This window comes from Pomacea canaliculata, linkage group LG11 (assembly GCF_003073045.1).
Source record: "Pomacea canaliculata isolate SZHN2017 linkage group LG11, ASM307304v1, whole genome shotgun sequence".
Lineage (NCBI taxonomy): Eukaryota > Metazoa > Mollusca > Gastropoda > Architaenioglossa > Ampullariidae > Pomacea > Pomacea canaliculata.
In genome coordinates this window covers 20,441,140-20,461,815 of record NC_037600.1, presented here as the reverse complement: position 1 = coordinate 20,461,815, position 20,676 = coordinate 20,441,140, and the positions used below count along the sequence as shown (strand labels likewise).

Sequence of the window (20,676 nt, the reverse complement as noted above, 5' to 3'; positions counted from 1 at the left end):
GGAAGAGTGTGATTACAGCAGTATAGCACTCTCCTGTCCACCACACGGCCTGACCCAGGGTCTTGACACTCACACGTGGAGGACATGTGCATGGCACACTCACTGTTGTCACCGGACCGCAGAACCTGGTAGAAACACAGTAATTTGATTTTTATAAGTAGTTAATGGAACAAATTAAAATGTGGCAGTTGAATTATTTATTATAAATAATCTGTTGGAATGGAAGATTAAGAGCTATAGTAGTGAGATGGGCGATAGGAGCCTAAACATGTTCAATGATAATGTGATGTCGTATAACCGAAGAGGTATACGAAAAAGGCAGAAGCTACAGACACTGGACAAGTTTTTTCCTTCTGCCTCAAAGCGACAGAAAAGGGCAGTCACCCCCGATTTTACAATGTCACTTGCTCATGGAGGGGCAATCCAAGCAGTTATCTTAGACAAACACACATTCGAAATTTTGATCTGGAGAAGATTTGCTTACCAAGTATGTCGAGGGAATTCTGTTTGGGACTTCTAATTTTTTTTTAATCTCCGCCGAAGCATCTAACTAACGTTCAGATCTGTAGAGCTGTATTTCAAAATCATCCGTTTCATTTTCTGAGCAAAAAAAAAAAAAAAGAAAATCGTTTCTTGAACACGACAACCTGAGAGATGTTTCTTCTTTTTTGATTCTTTTTTGACTCGAAGACAATCACAGATTTGCCAGACTTGCCGTTACTTACACAATGGAACTCTCCAGTAAATGAAGGTAATCTTCTTCTACTATTTTAATGCAAGGTGAGAATGCCGATTTTTGAAGACTTATATTTTTAAAATTAAGTATGATTGTGTATTCATATTTTTGAAATTATTATCTGAAAATGAACTTAACCCGATCGTAAAGAAAAACTGTTGCATTCGTGTCACTACATATAAAACTGAATTTCATGTAAATATAATCCATTTACAAAAGATAAATTCACAAGTAAAAAAACTCAAAAATTGTCACCACGCAGACAACGCTGTCGTTTGATTTTCCTAAACCTCTTGTCATAATGCTATCGTCGTACTTGTCGTCAATTAGACTGAGCTACCGTACTAAACACACCTGAACTCTTATTCACAATTATCGCCATGATTACTTTCAGTGCAAATTGTCCTTGCTTGATTTGCACACAAGATTAATTTTATAATACTTTGGCTCTTTAGCAATACGGTTTTGAGCTCATTATACGGTAACAGTTTTGAAAAAAAAAATCTTAATACAGCAGCTCCTGACGACAAAAATGAAATGAAGCACCGGTCTTTATCGTAAGGAAACTCTCTTCTGCGCTCTTACTTTTTTTTTTAATTTTTAACTCAGACATTTTAAAAATACATTGAGACACACTGCATAGTAAAATTTAAAGAGGGCTGAACAGTATAATTATTTTATTTTTATATAAAAATTATGAGATCATATATTATTTTACGTTAATCTTTTTCTTCGAAAGTCTCCATTTAAACTAGTTTCGCACATGCAAAGTGAGCGATGGAAAGACTGTCAAACGAAAGAATGATTCTTCTATTCGACAGAATGAGCGAGAGAGATCTCCAATATTGATTGTTGTTCAGTTGCATTCTTTGCTTACCTAATTTATTTTTGTTTTCTTTAAGTCCATATTGTGTTCATTTAATGTAAATGTTGAAGGGTTACTGAGCAGGTTGTCTTATTTAACTTATGAGAAGAGTAAAAAAAAGAGGTAAAGAAATTTTTAATAAAATCAAAATATTAACTAGGGAATAGAATGATTTTATAAATCAGAGATGAATTAGACACCAAATTTGTTCAGCACGTTAATTTACAACAAATATACGACAAAAGGAGAAATGTCTGTCCAGTGTCAATCTCGCTTCACAAATACACGAGACCCAAAGAATATGTTCGCACTTAGTATTTCTGAATAACTGACCTTGCTATTATTTTTTTGTATACACCAGGTGTCATGTGACTGTCAGGTCCAGCCCCAGCCACACGTCGCTGCCACCAGTGTCCGAGTTCCCTCAGCACGTGACTACTGACGTCACACGGGGTCTTGGGGTCAGACAACTGATCACTGCACAGACACAGACCTGGGATGTCGGCGGGGTCTGCTGTTCCCAGACACTGACACAGGTCCTGTAACAGAACATGTTTTGGCTGTTGTCAGCTGAAGCTCTTTTATCGAGTGGCATGAAAGCATTTCATTTTAAAAGATTTTCTGCGATTGGTTAATATGATCTTAGAAAAACTCGTAATCCAGCTATATTTTTCATCTTTACTTCTACCCGGCGTCCAGTTTCTCAGAGTTTTCGGTTTGAAATACTGTGTTTTCCTTTGTAGACAATATTTCTCAATTATACACCAGAATCTTTTTGTCAAGTAGGTATATATATATATATTCATTTCTTCTTACTTGGTTCAAGTCGATCCGTCTCGCTAATATCAGGTTTAGGGTTAACTATAGCTACCTGTCGACACGTCGCTGCTTCACTTTCAAGAAACCAGTACAAATATCTCTTTTCTTCCTGTTAAAACTCAGGCATTGTAATATGAGATCTCGTGAAAATGCCAATTTTGAGACTGCTAGACTTGGGATGATTTAGAAGTAAATATTTTTAAAATGCCTCGTTCCCAGTTATATTTTAAGATTAGATGTGCCCGGATTCTAATAATTTAATAATAGCTAAATGCATGCTGTCAAATTGGGAAGTGTCTCATGGTAAATAGGTTCTCTCTTGTGGTTAAAATAAGTGACTATGTTGAATATAGTTTGGGATGATCACAATAAAAATGAAGGGTTGTATTGTGATTACTGCATAATAACTGCATAATAGTTGGTTTTTAAATTTGCGAAGTAATTTCTAAGAATGCATGAAACTGAAACTTTGATTATATTAACCGACTTCCCCAACGACATGTACGTCCGCAAAAAAGACATTTGGTAATCATCAAGGCAAGACGAAAATAACCTTTTTATGGTGCACACTTTGTAAAAATTGTCTACTCTACGATTGAAACTAAACCTAATATTTTCTTATTTAAATTTTCGATATTTTCCATGTGTACCTGTGTTTAGCATAAAAAGTTAATGGAAGCTAAATTGGAGAACGCTAGAGGAAAAAAATAATCAAATGCTTAATGAATTAGTGCTGACAATCTTTACCTGAATCAACTGTGAATCGCTGGAGATGGCCTGTTGCACCTGACGAGCCGTGAGGTTGGGGAAAGCGATGGTCTTAGTGATGCGCAGACCGGGAGCGATGTCGGACACCAGGTGAGACAACATGGCCTTCGCCTTGTCCAGTTGTAGAACAGTCTCTTTCAGTTTCTTCCTAATGGTATTGTCTAATTCCTCACCTAACAAATTAATTTGTTTTGCATTTAAACCTACAGACTTCACTTTACAGACGACAAAACTGTAGCTTTGGTGAATAATAAGAAGATCAAAATCTCCTTGTCTATCTCTTGAAGTAGACATAGGCAAATTCTTGGGTAGGGGTAGATAAGCAGCGGCAGCAGAGTAACACGGCTCATCCAGGTATTGTCCAAACCGAAGCTGGCTCATTACAACCATAACTTCTTTGTTCTTTTCCGATATTTTCTGAAGGCAGACAAGCACTCGCTGTATGGCCGCATCATCTCTGACGTCGCTTTCCATTACGACAGGAGGCTGAGTAGCAGGTGAAATCATTGCTGGCTGGCTGGATTGTCCAGCTTGTCCAGGTGCTGCTTGAAGGACAAGAACATCCTGACCAGCTACCGACTGTCTAGTCATCGGCACGCGGTTGACGTAGACAGGAGGCAGGAAGTAGGCGCGTGAGTCGAGATCAGGAAACGCGGCCTCAGCCCACTGGAGCCAGAATGTCTGGGCTTGGTCTGATAATGTTCCCTGTATCAAGGTAATCCTTAGCATTTTAATTCATATTAATGCTTATTTGGCCTCTATGAAAATGCTCCCCTGGACTTAGATTCAGCCCAAATAAAGAAGTTAAATGTTCTTTACTTCTTACCATTATTCTTACTCTTTATTACTTACTCTAAATATTGATTACTTTTTCTCATTCTTTACTTGTTTATTCTTTCTACTTTTCTTCTTTACTGCTCACTCTTTACTCAAAATGTTCACTCGGAGCTTTACTTCTTTACTCCTTGCTCAAGTGTTATACAAACCACAGTTGCAGTCATATCATTGATGAGCTGAACAGCCACCTCGATCTGAGACGGAACACCCTGGATAACGATGATCTTCATACCTGGTACAGGTGATGGGTTACAGTCAAAGTGCACACTAGCACCTGACCTCTTTTCTACCTCTTGGACTTGTAGCTTATTACCTATGCAGAATGAACAAGTGTATATGTAGTATAGTTGTTATTCTATTCTCTTAACAAGGAAACAAGGCCCTGATGGCTGATTTTCAAGAATTACAGACGATGGATATGTGATGGTGATGTGTTAGACAACAAAGATGGGAGGACAGTAAAAAAGAGCTCGAATTATTTTTACATTCGAGTTGAGAATTATCAATTGAGGGATAATTTATAATGTTTCATTCATTCCATAATTAACTTACTTGTGTTTGTAGAAAGAAAATCTTCACGTATACCATGCAAATACTTTTTAACACGGCCTCCACCAGAAGTTCCTCCTTCACTACCTCTCCGCCCCTGGTATTAACCATAGGGTAAATAAATATCATGAAGAAAGCCATCCTTCAGAATTCAGATAAGCATATATAGGTTAGAAAGCCAAAGACAATGAACAGTTACATAAAGCAATGTTTTTCACTTTTTTCCTAGCATGACGAAAATTGTTTTGCAAAACAAATGTTTGATGCCATTGTTTAAAACGTTTAGTATAAACTTAAACTTCCCCAGAAAATCTGTCACAAGAATTTCAGCTGTTACTATTATTATTGCTGATTGCTTTCTGTACGCTGAAAGTTTGGATCCAGAGATCTTGTCTAAGAAATACACGAAACAGCAGTAATTAGTGTTTCCATGTTTGTGAGCTTTCAATCATAATAACAATTTATGATATCCTGCCACCTCACGCTTTCCATAAATCTTAAGATTTCTTTAAAAGTAAATCTTACTTGTTTCTCATCAGAAGGTCGATGGCCAGACATGGCTGATAGTTTTCTCCCCCTGAACAGGTTGGAGTCTGTTTTAGGCTCAGTGAGCCGCTTTCAGCCGTTTACAGGGTGAAAACAGTTTTTCTTTTCCACTGAACGCTGCTCAGTGTTGCCGAGTGTCCTGCCAACATTGACGACAATTGTGTCATCTACACTCAACAGGAATGTATCTTGTCACGCGCAGGTGACACAACCTAGTTCTTTTAAGGGAACTTTTGAGCATTGCGAACGCCTAGTCAGGAAACTATACCTTCCCATAGAGGAATTGTTATTTTTTTTTATGAATGGTTAATGTTTGGTTGTGCATGAGTAATATATTCAACTATGAATTAATTGTGAAGGGACCTTTTAAACTCGTAGTGTTTGTACACTTCCTTTAATTACAACTTTAAGGATTAATTTCAAAGACCTCTAAACACGTCACAAACGTTACTTGAGATTCTGTGTAATACTTTATATTCTAAATATTTCTTGTTTTGTTTTATGATTTAAGTACAGGATATTTTTTTCCGAAAATAACGCCTGCGGCCTGTTAATTGCACCATGGCCTGTACGAGATGATGATTATGTCTGGAATGAATTTCATATACACTGCTGTGAGGAATAAGATTTTATACCTTTCTACCTATAAATATTATAATGTCACAAACTATTTAAAAGTATGTTTACGGAAATTACCCTTATTATTCGTCTTTTAACTCACTAATCAGAGATAAAGCAAAGCCTGATAAACAATCTACATTATTGGGATTTCCCACAACCTTATCCTCTCTTATGCTTCTATTTGTCTGCAGCCAACTCACTGTGTCAAGACCTGTCGCGATTTAATGTTGATACGCATACGTGTACAATGTATGTACTGTCAGACTGATATTGTAGCTGTAAAATGATAGCCTTCACTTTAGGCCATATATTTTGAAACAGTTAACCCCACACACACTACTACACTGTCCCCCCAGACACCACATACTCCTGGCTATTGCCCAAACGCTTCAAGACTTACATTTCCCTTTTTCGCCAGTGTCCAGGTAGAATAGGTGATCATGCCAACCAATGTAAGCAAAGCAGGTAAAACTTATACCAAAAGAATGTACTTAGTTACCTATAAACACGTTTGAGAGAAAACAATTCTACAGACATGGAAAATCGCACCTTGTTTGCTGTGTGCAAGAAAGGTAGACATTGTTCGTCTCTTCTCTGACATCAGTGGGTCCTGCCATGTAGCAGACCATAGGAAATGACCAGAAAACCTGGGTCAGTCCGCTGCCTGTCCCCAAAGCCATAGGGTGACCAGTGTCGTGTCGCTGTTTACTCCTCGCTCGTGCACACATGCCCGCGACATGGTGAGTGGTTCATTAAGACTAGTTCACATGGATGCGACACGGTATTGGTTTAGATAGGCTGGTGTGACACTTCAGTTGAGGTATAGTCAATCCTGATCTGGTCTTCCCGTAAAAAAGGCTTAGGCCACCAGGTAAGAGGAAGGCCTATGTAACGCGCGCACGCAGTCAAAAGGACATTAATGTTTGTAAGTTCCTGTGTTCCTCACTCTTTGTATGTGTCCAAGCAACACGCGCATACAAGTCGTGGTGTGAGAGAGAAAAGGGTGAACTAGAATAAAGATGAAAGCTGGAAAGAAGTCATCCGGAGAACATGTTTTTGTGTGTGTGTGTGTGTTTTAATATGCAGTGCAAAAGAAATATTCCTCTTCCACCAAGGGATCTACTCCATCTAATGCATCCTTAGTTGTTGGCTTTCCTTTGATGTGCGTATGAAGTTGTGGGTGTATGCCTAAGAATGCTGTTAAGGAAATAAGCACTGGAATAAGCAGTAATATGTTCACACTGGAGATCCTATATTTATTTTCTGTAAACATACCCTGAAAACTGGCTTTAGTGACACTAAAGAACAGACATATCAGACTGAGGGTCCCCTCAGGGCCGCATGTGTCACATTTGTCCTGTCATAAGGATCACACACCTGTACAGTGTCCTTTGTGCGGGCCACAGGTGTGCTTGTAATTAGGCACAAGCTTGCCATGCCTGCTCAAGAGTATATTGCAACTCAACAGATATTGTTTTCTAAACACATTTTTTACACAATTTACCATGATCACTTTCCAAATCAATAGTATGAGTCCATCCAATATTATTGTTTCGAAACATGTAACAAACAAGGTGAGTTATTGTTTATATTAAATATTTTATTTCACTCTTCCCTGAAGTAAAGTAAATTACACGGAATATTTAAAAAATTCATATTAAATTATTCAATTCATATTTTAATAATTTAAGCTCCACATAAAATGAAGTCCTCTGCACACATACGTGCACACACACTCAATCGAATTATATTCAAACTGTGTACCAACAAATGCTAAAAAAAGCAAAAAATTTCAGTTTCCTATTTTTGAAACTGGTAAAATTTAAATCACGCTAAAACATTTCTCTAAACTCACAGATCAGATAAAAGTAATGAAAAGGAACTTTCCTCTTAACTACCATCACCATGTCTATAACATTTTTTTGAGTATAAGTATCCAGTTTGACAAATACCAAGTTATATCAGACAGGTTTCGACTAAAAAAGGAAATGCAATGTCATAGCTGATCTCATACACCTTGTGCACAGAGTTGGTTATGCCCATACTTGTTGCACAGATATTGCAAGACTGGTACAAACAAAACTAAGGTTTTGCACTGTCACATAATTGCACAGAGTTGTAGGTTAACAGCTGATGAGGCAGACAGATCTTTCACATTGTATTAAAAAAAAAAAAATTGTGCAATGCTATTTATTGAAACTTGTGTACAAAGGGCTGTTTATGCATATTTCATACCAGTCCACAGCAGTTGTAGTGAGCGTTGTGGTATATAACACTTAGCCATTAGAGAAGACAGGGTAGCAAAACTACCTTTTATTTTACAGTCATAAAACAAAAGAATAATAGTTTCAACAACTTACATGATGCTGCAGGCGGGCAAAACAACTTTCTACATGAGATATCTAGCAAGTGATAAGAACATCCCTTCTGGAATTTTTTTTTTTAAATGTACAGCAAATTATGGAAATATTTCATCAGGAGTCACAATGTGAAGCATTTGCTGCCCCCACTACCGTGGTATCAACTATAACTGCAGAAATATTAAGACATCTGGAGTGAACGATCCCCAAGTAACATCAACTATGACGGTACAATAGTACAGTACAACTGTACGGGGTGATCTCAGGTTATATAACTACGCTACAGAATAAGTTTTGAGTGGATGATCCCAATGTTAATGCACCGTAAATCAGCCACAAAAATTGTTTTCCCTCAAAATAAGCAACTGCACAAGAAATAAGAAATGAAATATTATAGCTATAAGCAGCTGACAAGAAATGGGAGAAGAAATATTGCAGCTGTGGCAGCCAACACCAGTATACACTGCAGGAGCATAAGCAGTATAATCTTTTGCTGTTGATTAGCCTATTATAGTAATAAAAGGCAAGTTTCTGGCATTGCTGGCAGTTTGTCTCTCTTCCCATGTCAGGAAGGCTTTTTCCAGACTTATCTCTTCAATATGGCTGCCATAGTAATTAAACCATTGTGAACCTTTGGCCAGGGCTTCTGCTTACGCCAAAAATTGCGTACTGTATGCATTAACAGTTCGGAGGACCCCTTCAATTTTCGTCAATGGGGTCCCCTTCAAATGTGGGTGAAGAACAGGGACCCCTTAAAAATCTGAAGAAGGGGTCCCTGGGACCCCAAAGAATTTAGCCTTAGCAGAAGCCCTGTTTGGCTGTTAAAAACTGCATGCCAGCAAGCGTAAAAGCTGCTGTCTGCACGCTTTATCACACAGCCACATCAGGAAATACGGACACACTACCACCTGCTCCTTTCTTAGTGGCATATTGGAAGTGATCATTAAATGACTCACATTAAATATCACTCATTTAAGCTTTATTTGCATACAAAACTCTTATTGCAAAACCAACTGAAAGCTTAAGTTAAAGGTAAAAGTTACATTTAATATTCAACTAGATATCAGTCTCCCAGCAGGGATAGAGCTTAGTTCAATTCTTCAGTACTTTATTGAGCATTCAAACAAAATGTCAGCTTCACTCTTTACAGCACAACATGAACTGTCAAAAAAAAAAATATCTACTAGGAGGCTGATCAAAAGCCCTGAACCAAGAGATGAAGAATGAGAAAATGAAGTATTGTCTGGTGTTCATGCTTTGCCTTCAATGGCTTCAAGTCTGCTTACTATTTGTATTCTGCATTACGGTCAGCCTTTTATTTCAAGACTTTCAGCTCTGTTGGTTTGACTTGAAACAGTGATTTATGGTAAGGAGTGATTCAATACTAAATAACTATAAATACTTTTTTTTTAACAATTTTATCTAGTGGGCTGGTCAAGTGTGGATGGAGAAGAAATAAAGTGCTAGCTGGCTAGGGTCTAGTCAGACAGCACAATGAGAACATCCTTCTCCTCTTCCTTGTTTTCATCCTCAGATGAACATTTCTCTACTTTAAATCCCTCAATATATAAGTTCTTGAAAGACCCTTCGCTAAATTGATTGTGCAGTGATGGTAGCGAAGAAGACGGCAATGATTTGGATGATAATGGAGACCTTGTTTGCCTACCCTTCCCTGTTGTTTCTGAGGAGTTCTCTTCGTCACTGCTGTCAATGACCATGATACTGTTGTCATCCACATGCATGCTGACAGTAGAGCTTGTCTTGCTCGGATAAAATGCTTGATTACTCCTACTCTCTGCTGGTCTGGTGAGGTACCTTGGGATCTTGACGCAGGTAGTAACCTTCAATGGTGATTTTGTCCTTTTTATATTTCCAAGTGCATTTTTTTTTCCAGTTCTTTCACAATTTCTTTTTAGAGCTGAAACCTGAAACCCATTATCGCTTCCAGAGGCTACAGCTTTAACTGACACAGTGCAAGGCCAAACTGATTTCTGTCGCTGACTGGTTCTCTTCAATGAAGGCAGATCGACTTCCTGCTCATGAAATCCATTTTCATTTTCAGTTCCATCTACTCTATTGGTTGTCACATTATCCCCTATGTCCCTGGGCACATCATCTTCATCAGTGCTGCCATTACCAAACATGGTTCTACTGGAAACAGTTTTATCACCAATTTCCTTGCTGTTGCCATCGGAGATGTTTCCACCACAATCTTTGTAACTCTCATCAAGATCCACTGAAAATCAAAAAAAACCACACCATTATAAACTAATGCACACATTACTCAAAGAAAAAAATCCAAATACGGTGGAACCTCGGCTAGTTAACGCCTCCAATAGCGAACATTTCGGATAACGAACTAACATTTCGTTTAAAATTTGCACCGGATAACGACTAAAACCTCAGATAACGAACAGCCACACATGACCGACCAGCATGTGAGACCAAGCATCATTCGTGCTCGAGACACAGTTACGATCAGTCGTTCGTTATCTTTCTTATGTAGTGATTTTTGTGATTAAAGAAATGTGTGCGAAGTGAGAGAATTGCAATTGTTTGTATAAATGTCTTTCCCTGACAGTGTGATAGGCAATAGGGGCCTAAGCATGTTCAATGATGGTGTGATGTCGTATTAACCAAAAGTGTTAAAAAAAAAGGCAGAAGCAACAGACACTGGACAAGTTTGTTCCTTCAACCTCAAAGCAACAGAAAAGGGAAGTCACCACCAATTTTACAATGTCACACGTGCTCATGGAGGCGGAATCCAAGCAGTAATTCCACTCCCTCCTTCCCACGCCTCCATCCACCCACACCGTCTAAACGGCAAGTTTTCTGATGTTTAAATTATTTCGTTAATGTTTTTACGTTTGTTTAAATTCATTTATGTTGTATTATAACTGTTCTCATTAAATCATACCTATATAGCCTGTAACTTTCAAATATTAGCGAGTCAACAGGGGCTAGGGACTGGGAACCAATTAAATCTATTTATTTCTTATGGGGAAAATTGTATCAGATAACGAACATTTCAGGTAACGGACAACTTTCCAGAACGGATTGTGATCGTTAATCGAGGTTCCACTGTAATAATAAGTGAATTTGTATAGTGCAATGTCTCAACCAAAAGGAAAGCTGAGTGCACTGAACAAAATACATGAAATCAAATCAAATCTTGTCTGTCCCAGGAATTCCAAGACACAAATTTTTCGTTTCACAAACCCAACCACATATAAAAACATAACATGAGTATATATATATACACACACACTCACAACAAAATGGGCATACATACTCATACAAGACATTCAACACACAAACACACCTACTACTTCTCACACATACATGTGAACCTCCTAGGGAAGATACCAGGAAATATGGAAACTCTACAAGTCCTTGTGCCTTTTATTCAGGATGGTGATGGCTGCTGGCACAAAAGACCTCTGGTAGGAGGGGGGGGGATTGGTGTTTTACGCCGTGCCAGCAACTGAGGCTATATTACGGTAAGGCAGCCAGCCCTGTAAACAGATGCCACGTGCAGAGAAGGAAAAGCGTGCCCGAGACGAGAAATGAACTCTGGGCAGCCAGCCTTCACTGTATTGGTGAGAGGCGCTAACCGTTGCGCCACTGGACCGCTCTGACCTCTGGTAAGAAGTTTTTCACGCACAGGACACTTTGTAGCACCATCCCAATGGCAACAGCTGAAAGTTGGGATGGAGAGGGTGTGTTTGGTCTGATATGATGTTATATGCCATCTTTCTGACTGCATGAAGTTACAAGAGGAATAATAGAATAGGAGAATGCACACATCCCTGAAGGTACCTGTGTTGAGGATCTGCTTGTCTGACAGAATCATTCCAAGTCATTGACAGATTTACCCTTTCAGACGAACCGGACCCTACAGTACCCGTTGGTGGAACTCTGAGACCCACCCTCTGTGGTCGGTCCTTCAGGAATGATTATATTCACAGAACTAGGCTGATGATGACTTTACCAGGTGTGGCTGGACCGTGTTGAAGGTGCTGGAAAAATGTATGAACAGGACCCGAACATAGGTGCCAGAGGTGTCTAAGTGTTGTAGAATAGCATTTAAAAGAGAGTGAGAGTGGCATCAGACACACCCCTACGTGGCTTGTACGCAAACTGCAGAGGATCCAGGCGAACAGCCACAGGAGGTTATCAAACACCACAACCCTCTCCTAACACTTGACCACAATAGACGTGAGAGACACAGGTCGAAAATCTTTCAAGTCTGTAGCATTAGGCTTCTTTGGCACTGGTATGAATGTTGATGCATGAATGACTGGTATGAATGTTGATATCACAAAGATGTAGAATAAAGAACAATGCAAAGACTGTGTTCCCTCAGTAAAGGGAGATAACTGCAGGCTTTTTCTTTTCTTTTAAAAAAAAAAAAACAGTGGCCATGCCCGAAAACAAGGGTTAGCAAGGTCAGGAGATTGAGAATATATTGAGAATTCTCCAATCAATTCACATTTCAAAAGAACATTAAATGCAATCCAGCTGCAAAACAGAAAAGGGGAGCTAAAGCAGCAGAAGCAAATGTAAACATGAGGATCCAAATTGAAACATGACTACAACAAAGAAGCAAAACCATGGAAAGCCGATCTTCTCAGTTAGACAAAAGGACATCACTCTCTTTCTGTCTGCTTATGATGGCATACATTATTGTACAACTAAATAAACATAATAATAAATGCAAAATTTGTATAGTGCATACTCATACTCCTAAGGAGCATGCTCTTATTAAGAACAAGAGTAAGGCATGGGTAACATACAAGGGACAGAGGAACAAAGAAACAACATAAGAACTACTTAAGGATAAAGAACAGTTCTGATGATAAATAAAAAAAACAAACAAAAAATGCAAAGAGGAACCAAGTAACAAGGACCGAGAGTATCATGATTTTGCAAAAGGAAGATGAGCAAGAAAGTACCAATAAGTGGCAAACGGGGTAAGGGTATGAAAAAAACCTAGCATTGTGGGAACTGTTGTTAGGTGTAGTGCTTAAGGAAGAGATGAGTTTTCAGTTGATTTTTAAAAACTTCAACAGGGGTTGGGTGGAAAGGGAGAGGTTCCATTGTTTTTCTGCACAGTAACTTAAAATCCTGTGATCATATGTTGCTGCTTTGGTGAGAGGAATAGTTAGGAGATGGTCATCAGGTGAGGAAAAGAGAGGAGAGAAGTGACATGGTCTCGTTTCCTAGCTCTAATCACCAGACATGACTGTCACTGCTTATGAGGGCATACATTACTGTGCAACTCAGAAAACATAATCCCTGACTATATTACTTTGTAAATAAATACTTCTGCTTTATACAGTATTCAATCAAGCCACTTTATAAAAATCTTTACTCAAGTCATATTTTCACTTGTTCCACAATGGGAAAAAAAAGAAGACAATCAAATCTTACATCATTTTGTTACTCACACTCTACTAAAAATTCACTCTCTTCTTTGTTTTCCTCTGTCTCTCCATCTCTTAGCTCTTCTTCTCTAGGATCTTCCTCATCTTCTTCATCATCTTCTGACTTGTGAGATCGATCAGCATCAGAACCATCTGGCACCTCTTTTGGTTCTTCTCCTGTCTCAAACTGCAAGTTGGAATACTTGCTGACTACCTGTTGAACATAAAGAAAATCTCTGTGTGCCTTAACAGTCATATATACACACATAACTTCATTGAACAGGATTGGTAGCTTTTAATTTCATGTCACAAAAATCATGTTATAGGTATGTAGAATGACAGAAAGAACTGCTGACACTTTAAAAAAATGTATAATGCACCACATCTTATATGACAGGAATAAAACTTCATCACGTTACAGATCTTTTTATTCCATTTCACAACTGTCAAAACTTAAAAGCAGAGTGTATTCTTCTGGTCTTTGGTTACAATACAAACACAAAACAAAATATAAAACATATTTATTAATCCTTTTCAGGAAATTGTTTGTCTATGTTACTATTACATAATACATTAGACATTACATGATACCTCAAGTAGAACATTGAATATGAGCACATATGAACACACACACACACACAAAAGACTGGGTGCTCGGGAAGAAAGAGCCAGCAGTCTGAGAACCTTCACTCAAAGAGGGGTCCTACCCATGATTTGGTTGTATATGTGGATTGCTGCCACAATAAAAGAGTGCAGTGTGCAGTTCTCTAAGCCTACCATTTCTATCTGTTGCTGTCAAATTCTTGTTGGAGTGGGTGAGTTGTCAGCAAAAACTAAGTTTGTTGTACAGAATCTAGCTTGTGATATACTCTAAGTCATTCTTCTCCCTCCCAATCACCCCTGCTGTTTTTTTTTAATGTTGTTGTTCAGCTTGTCCCTATCCTGTTTGGCTATGCTCCCACTCAGTCTCCAGCACACTTGGCCAAAAGTCATAGATTCATTTTACAGAAATGTAAAAATAATTGTAGGAGTTTTTGGCACACATTAAAAGATCTACATTTTCTCAAGCAGTAAAAGCAGCTATGCAATTTTTTGACAACGCTATCAAGATGAGCTTTCCATCAGCGTTGTTCTTTCTAAGATATGATTCATTATCATATTTAAAACTAAACATACTTCATCAAGGCGTGACATCCCAATCCGGCGATTTTCATTTAATTTCCGCTGCAAGTCTTCATCAAAAAGAGCTGGATCCTGGTCACTCCTAATAGAAATTGTCATGAAATTTTAACCAGTTGAAATGATGGATATCAATGACACTTTTTTAAGTTGAAAAAAAAACTGCTTTTAAGGGAGACCACTTCCGTACAATTAATAAACAAAGTTGACCATCTATACCATTCAGTTTACTAGCTGGAGCCTTCAGAAAATGCCCTTAACAGAAATATTCCACTAAACATTAAAACATATATCTAATATATACACACAAACACATATCCTTTATGAAGATGGAAAAATTAAACAAATATCGGAGTACCTGAATTCCAAAGTCTGCTTTGAACGAAAGGTACTGATAAAATCTTTGTGGCGACGATTTTGCAGTGCTTCACCAACATCCAAAAATGCTTCCCTTGAAATGTTGTTGACTTGATTTGCACTTTAATTAAACAAAACCACCTGTAAACAATCTTCTATTGACATTTTCCTTGCTTCTATTCACTGCTAATAATATGAATCTATTCGATTGATTGAGAATTTGAATGAGACATTGCCATCATTAGTGGTTTACCAAACAGAAAAGGTGATTCAAATTCTTCACTCAGAAAGTATAATCGATCAAACCTGTTTCCTACAAATAAGTTTTTACATCTGCTTACTTTAGCTTTAGACTCAGTCTTGCGTTTACTTTCTTCACAATTCCACATATGTCATGGTAGTCAGGAAAGATTTTGCGTCTGTTTACAAACTTTGAAATCTTTCGATTGACCTCTGGATACCGTGTGCCTGTATGTTTACAAAAATAAGAAACAAAATAAAAGATTTTTCAGGAGTAACATGAAAGGTGTAGATCTGCTGGTGGAAATACACCAAAGTGCGTCATGTTATTTATTACAACAAACCTTACTTTGTGGACTGCAGAAATATCAAGTTAAAAATACTTATACGCTAAACATAATCAGATAACTATATTTATAAAATATATATATGTATACAGTGAAACCTAGATTTTCAATGACTTTGGTTATCATGAATTTTTTCATTGGCTGCACACATGACCTTGCTGCTGATTTTGCAAAAACAAAGGGCGACCCACAAATTCTCCTGCTTACTGTGCATTGTTTCTCGAGTATGCATCACCACGTGCGTCTCGCCAAACAAAATCCATTGCTTTCCATGCGTTTTCAGTTTTAAAATGTACACATTTTTACATGCTTAAATCACATGCTTAAATCTCATTGCCCCTGTTAAATGTTTCCTGGTCCTCGTGCTAAAAGACCAAGAAGGGAAGTGACCCCAGATAGTGCCTCGATACCGGAGGTCCCTATGGAGGGGGATTCCCCTTAGAAACAACTAAATCTGCACCTCTTTCCCCCCTCCTTCTACTCTTCCATACGCCCAAGAAGTCTTCAGAAAGGAAAATGCCATGTTAAATATTCATTCATTCTTTACATTAGTGCTTTATATTCTTTTTATATTAATTTCTTGTTTTAGTATTAACACTATATTTATTCTTTGTAAAATATTTTTGGTATATATTCTGGAATGTCTAAAACAAATTAATTGGATTTACATTGATTCATATGGAGATAATTGCCTCGGTTTTCGTTGGTTTTGGATTTTGCCGATTGTTTTGAAATGGGTTATTAATAAAAACCTAGATTTCACTGTATTGCATTAACTATATTTAAACTAAGTACTTAAATTCCGCTAACTATATTTTATACTATGCATTTAAATTCCATTAACTATATTTATATAAGTTAAATGTACATAACACACACTTTTAAAAGAAGCTGTTTGTGTACTCTTACTACTATTGCTATATTTTGAATTATTATTCTCTTTATGACATTTGGAACTCAACAAAACCCATTATAGGTTGACAACACTCCTATTCAAACCAGAGGTCTAATCCATGAAGACAACAGAGACCAAAATATTATTATAATCTGCAAATTTATAAAGCACATTTCTCCAAGCAGAATGAATTCAATTCACCTTGTTTGTTGTTATTAACACATATGACAAACACTGTCAAAGCAAAATAACTTATTTCAGATTCTAGCACCCATGATTTCAATAAGGTGTAAAATCTGTATTGCCTCAACCTATGAATCAGTCTCAAGGTACATACTTCTCATAGCCAGTTAGTATATGCCAGCAGCTTTTCAGATTCACAATGTAGCATAGTGAAAATACACCCACTGTAAAAATCACCTGAAGCATATTGTGCAGTAATGCCAGCCAATGGGCAACTAAGGGAGCCTCTTACCCTCATACTTGAAGACCTTCTCCACAGGCCTCCCAGTGGAAGGCATCCTGCCTGTCACCTCACACAGTCTCTTCCAAACCTTGACAAACTTCTTCTGGAGCCGATCCTCAAGGATGTATGATGAGTCTTCAGCATCCAAGTCATGTAAAGACAGTTCTGCTTCTCGAATCTGTTCAATCTTGTCGCGGAGTTGCTGCCAAAATTTTTCATCCATGTAAATAAAATCTAGCTTTTGATGACCCAAGACTGATTACCCTAACAAATGATAGACAACTAAGGAATTCGTCACTCTGGTAAAACAATTTGTTTTATATGATATAATGAACTAAAGCAGAAAGAGCTGAAAATAAGAAAAGAAATGAAAAGAAAATACTGTTCAAACTTTTACTGTGAGGGCCAAGAAAGTAATTCATGAGTCATGACCTACAAATGAACATCTGATGCTGACTACCAAATATGGCAACAAGCAGCAAAACATGTTGTAATTTAGCTTCATCATTATTTTTACACAATTTTTACACATTTACAAAACAGGAATTTCCTATGCCTCAAGCTTTGTTTCACCTTTATACAAGGTAATAGTTGGCATTTTAAATAAAAAAGTCGGCTCTTATCCTTAGGGTGAAGAAGTTATGAAATTATTCCTGAAATGTCAGCACAGAAATAAAGAAATATCATTTGGCACATGCATTAATAATGTGATGAGAAAACAACAGAAGTAAAAGACAGTATCATTGATTACTGCTAGTTTTTAATTACCTCCAGCAAACGTTCAAGCCTCATGACATGCTTTGCTTGCTTTGACTCTTCTAAACCCTCAGGTGTTAAGGCAATGTTTTCCTGTTTCTCCTCTGTCTCCATATCATGTGCTGACATTAAGACAGTAGCATCATCCAAGCACATTTTATCACCACTATTTGATGGCAATACACTCCTGCCACAGTCTGACACAGAGAGCTCACTGGTTTCTTCCTTGGATTCCATTGTCACAGTGGAGTCTGCTACCAAATCTGAACTATCCATACTGGAAATGCATTCATCCTTAGGTTTATTCAAAACTCTTGCTGCCTCCAAGGATGTGGAATTATGATTTTGTAATAACTGTTTACCGTTTTCATTATTATTGCTGCTCCTTTCACTCAACCCAATACAATTCTGGAAAGTGTTTTTATGCTCACTTTTCACACTAGCTGTTCCATTCAAAACCTTGCTATTGAGTATTACCTGTGTCACTTTTCGATGATTATTTGTGGTCAAGCTGTCATTTGGAACATGGATCTTATCAACTAAATTTACAACACAAGTTCTAGGTGATGACAGCAAACTGTTCGATGCTGGCAAAGACTGACCAACCAGCTGTGAAACTTCCTTTAAAGAAAATTCGCCTGACTGCAAACTTTGTGTCTTGTGGGCAGTGCCCTCAACATCTGAACAGTCTGTAGTAGAGTCATCTGCTCTTGCTCTCTTGGCGATGCCTTCACTCCCAATAGGTGCTTTGCGCTTGTGGCCATTTGTATTAAATATTGATGAGCTGCTATGAACTGCCCAGGCTTTCAGTTCAGCGAGAAAGTCTCTCAGGTGAATAAATATGTGTTTTTCATCATTCATTAGTTTGGAGCTTGTACTCTTTAGCAGTTCTTGCATCTGTGGAGAGCTGAGGAACTGTTCATTGCAACTGTCGTACCGTTTCTGAATAAGTCGAAGGAACTGCAAATTCTCACCTCGAAGCAGCCTAGCACATAGATTCTTAAACTGCAATTAAGAAAAGCACAATGAGATGTTTTTTATTGAAAATTTGTATGTTCTATTACTGTAAAAACAATGATACAAGTTAAAATTGTAATTTTAGGAAAACAGCAATGAACACATTATACAGATATAAAACTTTTATATCAACCATACCTCTTCAAACTGGACTTTGGAATCATTCATCTTCAGTGTTATTCCACTCTCTCTTCTGAAAATTCTATAAAAAAAGGGCAAAACAAAACGAATGTTCATCGAATATAACTGGCAATGACAGATTAAAGAGAAAGATGATGAACAACAATGAAAAAGAAAAATATGTGAAGAAAAGTATATTATGCTAACAGAAATTAACCATTTTGATTTCCCTTTATCAGTGGGAAAAATGAATTACAAAAGCATTTACTCACAAATATATGCACAAAACCATTTTGCACAACTTATAAAACAGCTTGACAAAGGAAAACCAGAAAAATCAACGGATAGATTATATCAATATATCCTTTTATAATGCAATTTCTTACTTTGGATTTGGAACTGCAACTAGTTTTCAAAAGCTTCCCCAAAGCTAGCTTTCAGTGTTACACCTCTACCAGAATTCTGCTGGAATAAATTCACCAGCACAAACATCTGATTAGTCAAACATATAAGAAATGATCCTCATGAAAAATTATGGTCATAATAAATGAAATGGAAAAATAAATTACCAAATGGACAAGTAAGGATTCTTTCAAATCAAAATTTTGCATGTGTATTGCTAAGTGGCCATTTATGTTTACTACAATCCTGATTAAACTTATTGTCAAGGATCTATTTAAAATGGACAGCTGTGCCTGTGTTTATAAGCTACTTGTTTCATCAGTGATCGATTTATGTTTTTGGCCTGGGACAATTTGACTTTTTGGTCTTGGGGCAAAATGGTCCTACCTAGAACAAAACGGATATAACTGGAACAAACTAACTTTTCCTGCAGGACAAAATGACCAGCCCTGGTCTAAGCCCATTCTTCGTGATACCTTGGAACATAACTCTTCATCACCTGGTAACTGAACACTAAGTGGTTAAAGAACCCACTTTAGTCTTAAGTCACATTAGTTCAATACCCATGTGGCACAGTGAACCACCCCCAATAGTCCCAGCTATCAGCAATGAGTACCTGACTTTATAAAGAGTTTGAGAAGGTCAAGCTGCAAAGGGGCGGTAAGACGGGTATCGTCCTAAGGGAAAAAAAGAGCAGGACCCAAGAAAAATGGATTCTCCCACACTTCACACCCCCAAAACAACATTAAAAAAGGTTAAGAGACGACCTAAAAAGGTTAAAGGTAAAGGTCATCATCTAATTTTTTTTTTCCAATCAAAGGATAAATGAATGAAATCTCAAAATTATTTTACTCTGTCGTTACAAATAAATCATCTGTTCTTTACAAATTATTTAATAAAGAAAAAAACGCAACTAAAAACATTTGTTAGTACCAATACGGAAGCTATCCACTAGATTTCTCGAAAATCGTGAAACAATGAATATCAAAGTGCTTACGAGATGCGATGTAATCTGGCGATAACAAAGACACGACGTCTTGTTTAGCTGCGTATGGATCCAGAGAAAAGGCTGAAGACGACGAAGGCAAATGCAAAATGAGCATAGTGTCATGTCAGGCTGACACGCGACGCGAATATCTGTGTCAATCAAATTTGTGGCGTGTCAGCTTCAGGAAGCATCCATTAATACTAAAACCACGTCAGTAGATATCCTGAAAAACTACTCGCTACTTCTAGCAATGGTTTGGTCCATAACCACAGACAGTCATCAACAAAAAACTAAACAACATCGAGTTCCCCTTTGTAACAAAAGTTTCTATAACTCCTATGGCGGTATGGCTTGCGACATTTGATTGGCTGAAGTCTTTATC

General features: G+C 37.6%; 1 protein-coding gene across 3 annotated transcripts; it reads right to left on the bottom strand.

The window, feature by feature from the left end:
- Positions 1–7,320: 7,320 nt before the first annotated feature.
- LOC112575453 lies at positions 7,321–20,676 on the bottom strand. 3 transcript variants are annotated; one of them, XM_025257329.1, is made up of 10 exons: positions 20,304–20,675; positions 19,291–19,369; positions 18,923–18,986; positions 17,780–18,772; positions 17,021–17,213; positions 15,405–15,531; positions 15,065–15,184; positions 14,704–14,791; positions 13,552–13,741; positions 7,321–10,337 (listed from the first exon to the last, which is right to left on the bottom strand). In XM_025257329.1, the coding sequence occupies exons 3-10, from the start codon at positions 18,950–18,952 to the stop codon at positions 9,580–9,582; spliced, it is 2,499 nt and encodes an 832-aa protein (XP_025113114.1). In that variant the 5' UTR covers positions 18,953–18,986; positions 19,291–19,369; positions 20,304–20,675; the 3' UTR covers positions 7,321–9,579. The 3 variants fall into 3 exon arrangements, with proteins under 3 accessions (XP_025113114.1, XP_025113113.1, XP_025113115.1); XM_025257328.1 differs by having other exon boundaries at positions 19,291–19,366; XM_025257330.1 differs by lacking the exon at positions 19,291–19,369 and having other exon boundaries at positions 20,304–20,676.

Bases quoted from the DNA above. Each gene is read 5' to 3' on its own strand.
- LOC112575453 (XM_025257330.1), bottom strand. From the start codon at position 18,952: ATGAATGATTCCAAAGTCCAGTTTGAAGAG. The intron at 15,532-17,020 runs GTAAGAGGCTCC...GTAAACATACAG, and splicing joins GAAGGTCTTCAAGTATGAGG to GCACACGGTATCCAGAGGTC. The intron at 10,338-13,551 runs GTGAGTAACAAA...TTTGATTTTCAG, and splicing joins GAGTGAATTTTTAGTAGAGT to TGGATCTTGATGAGAGTTAC.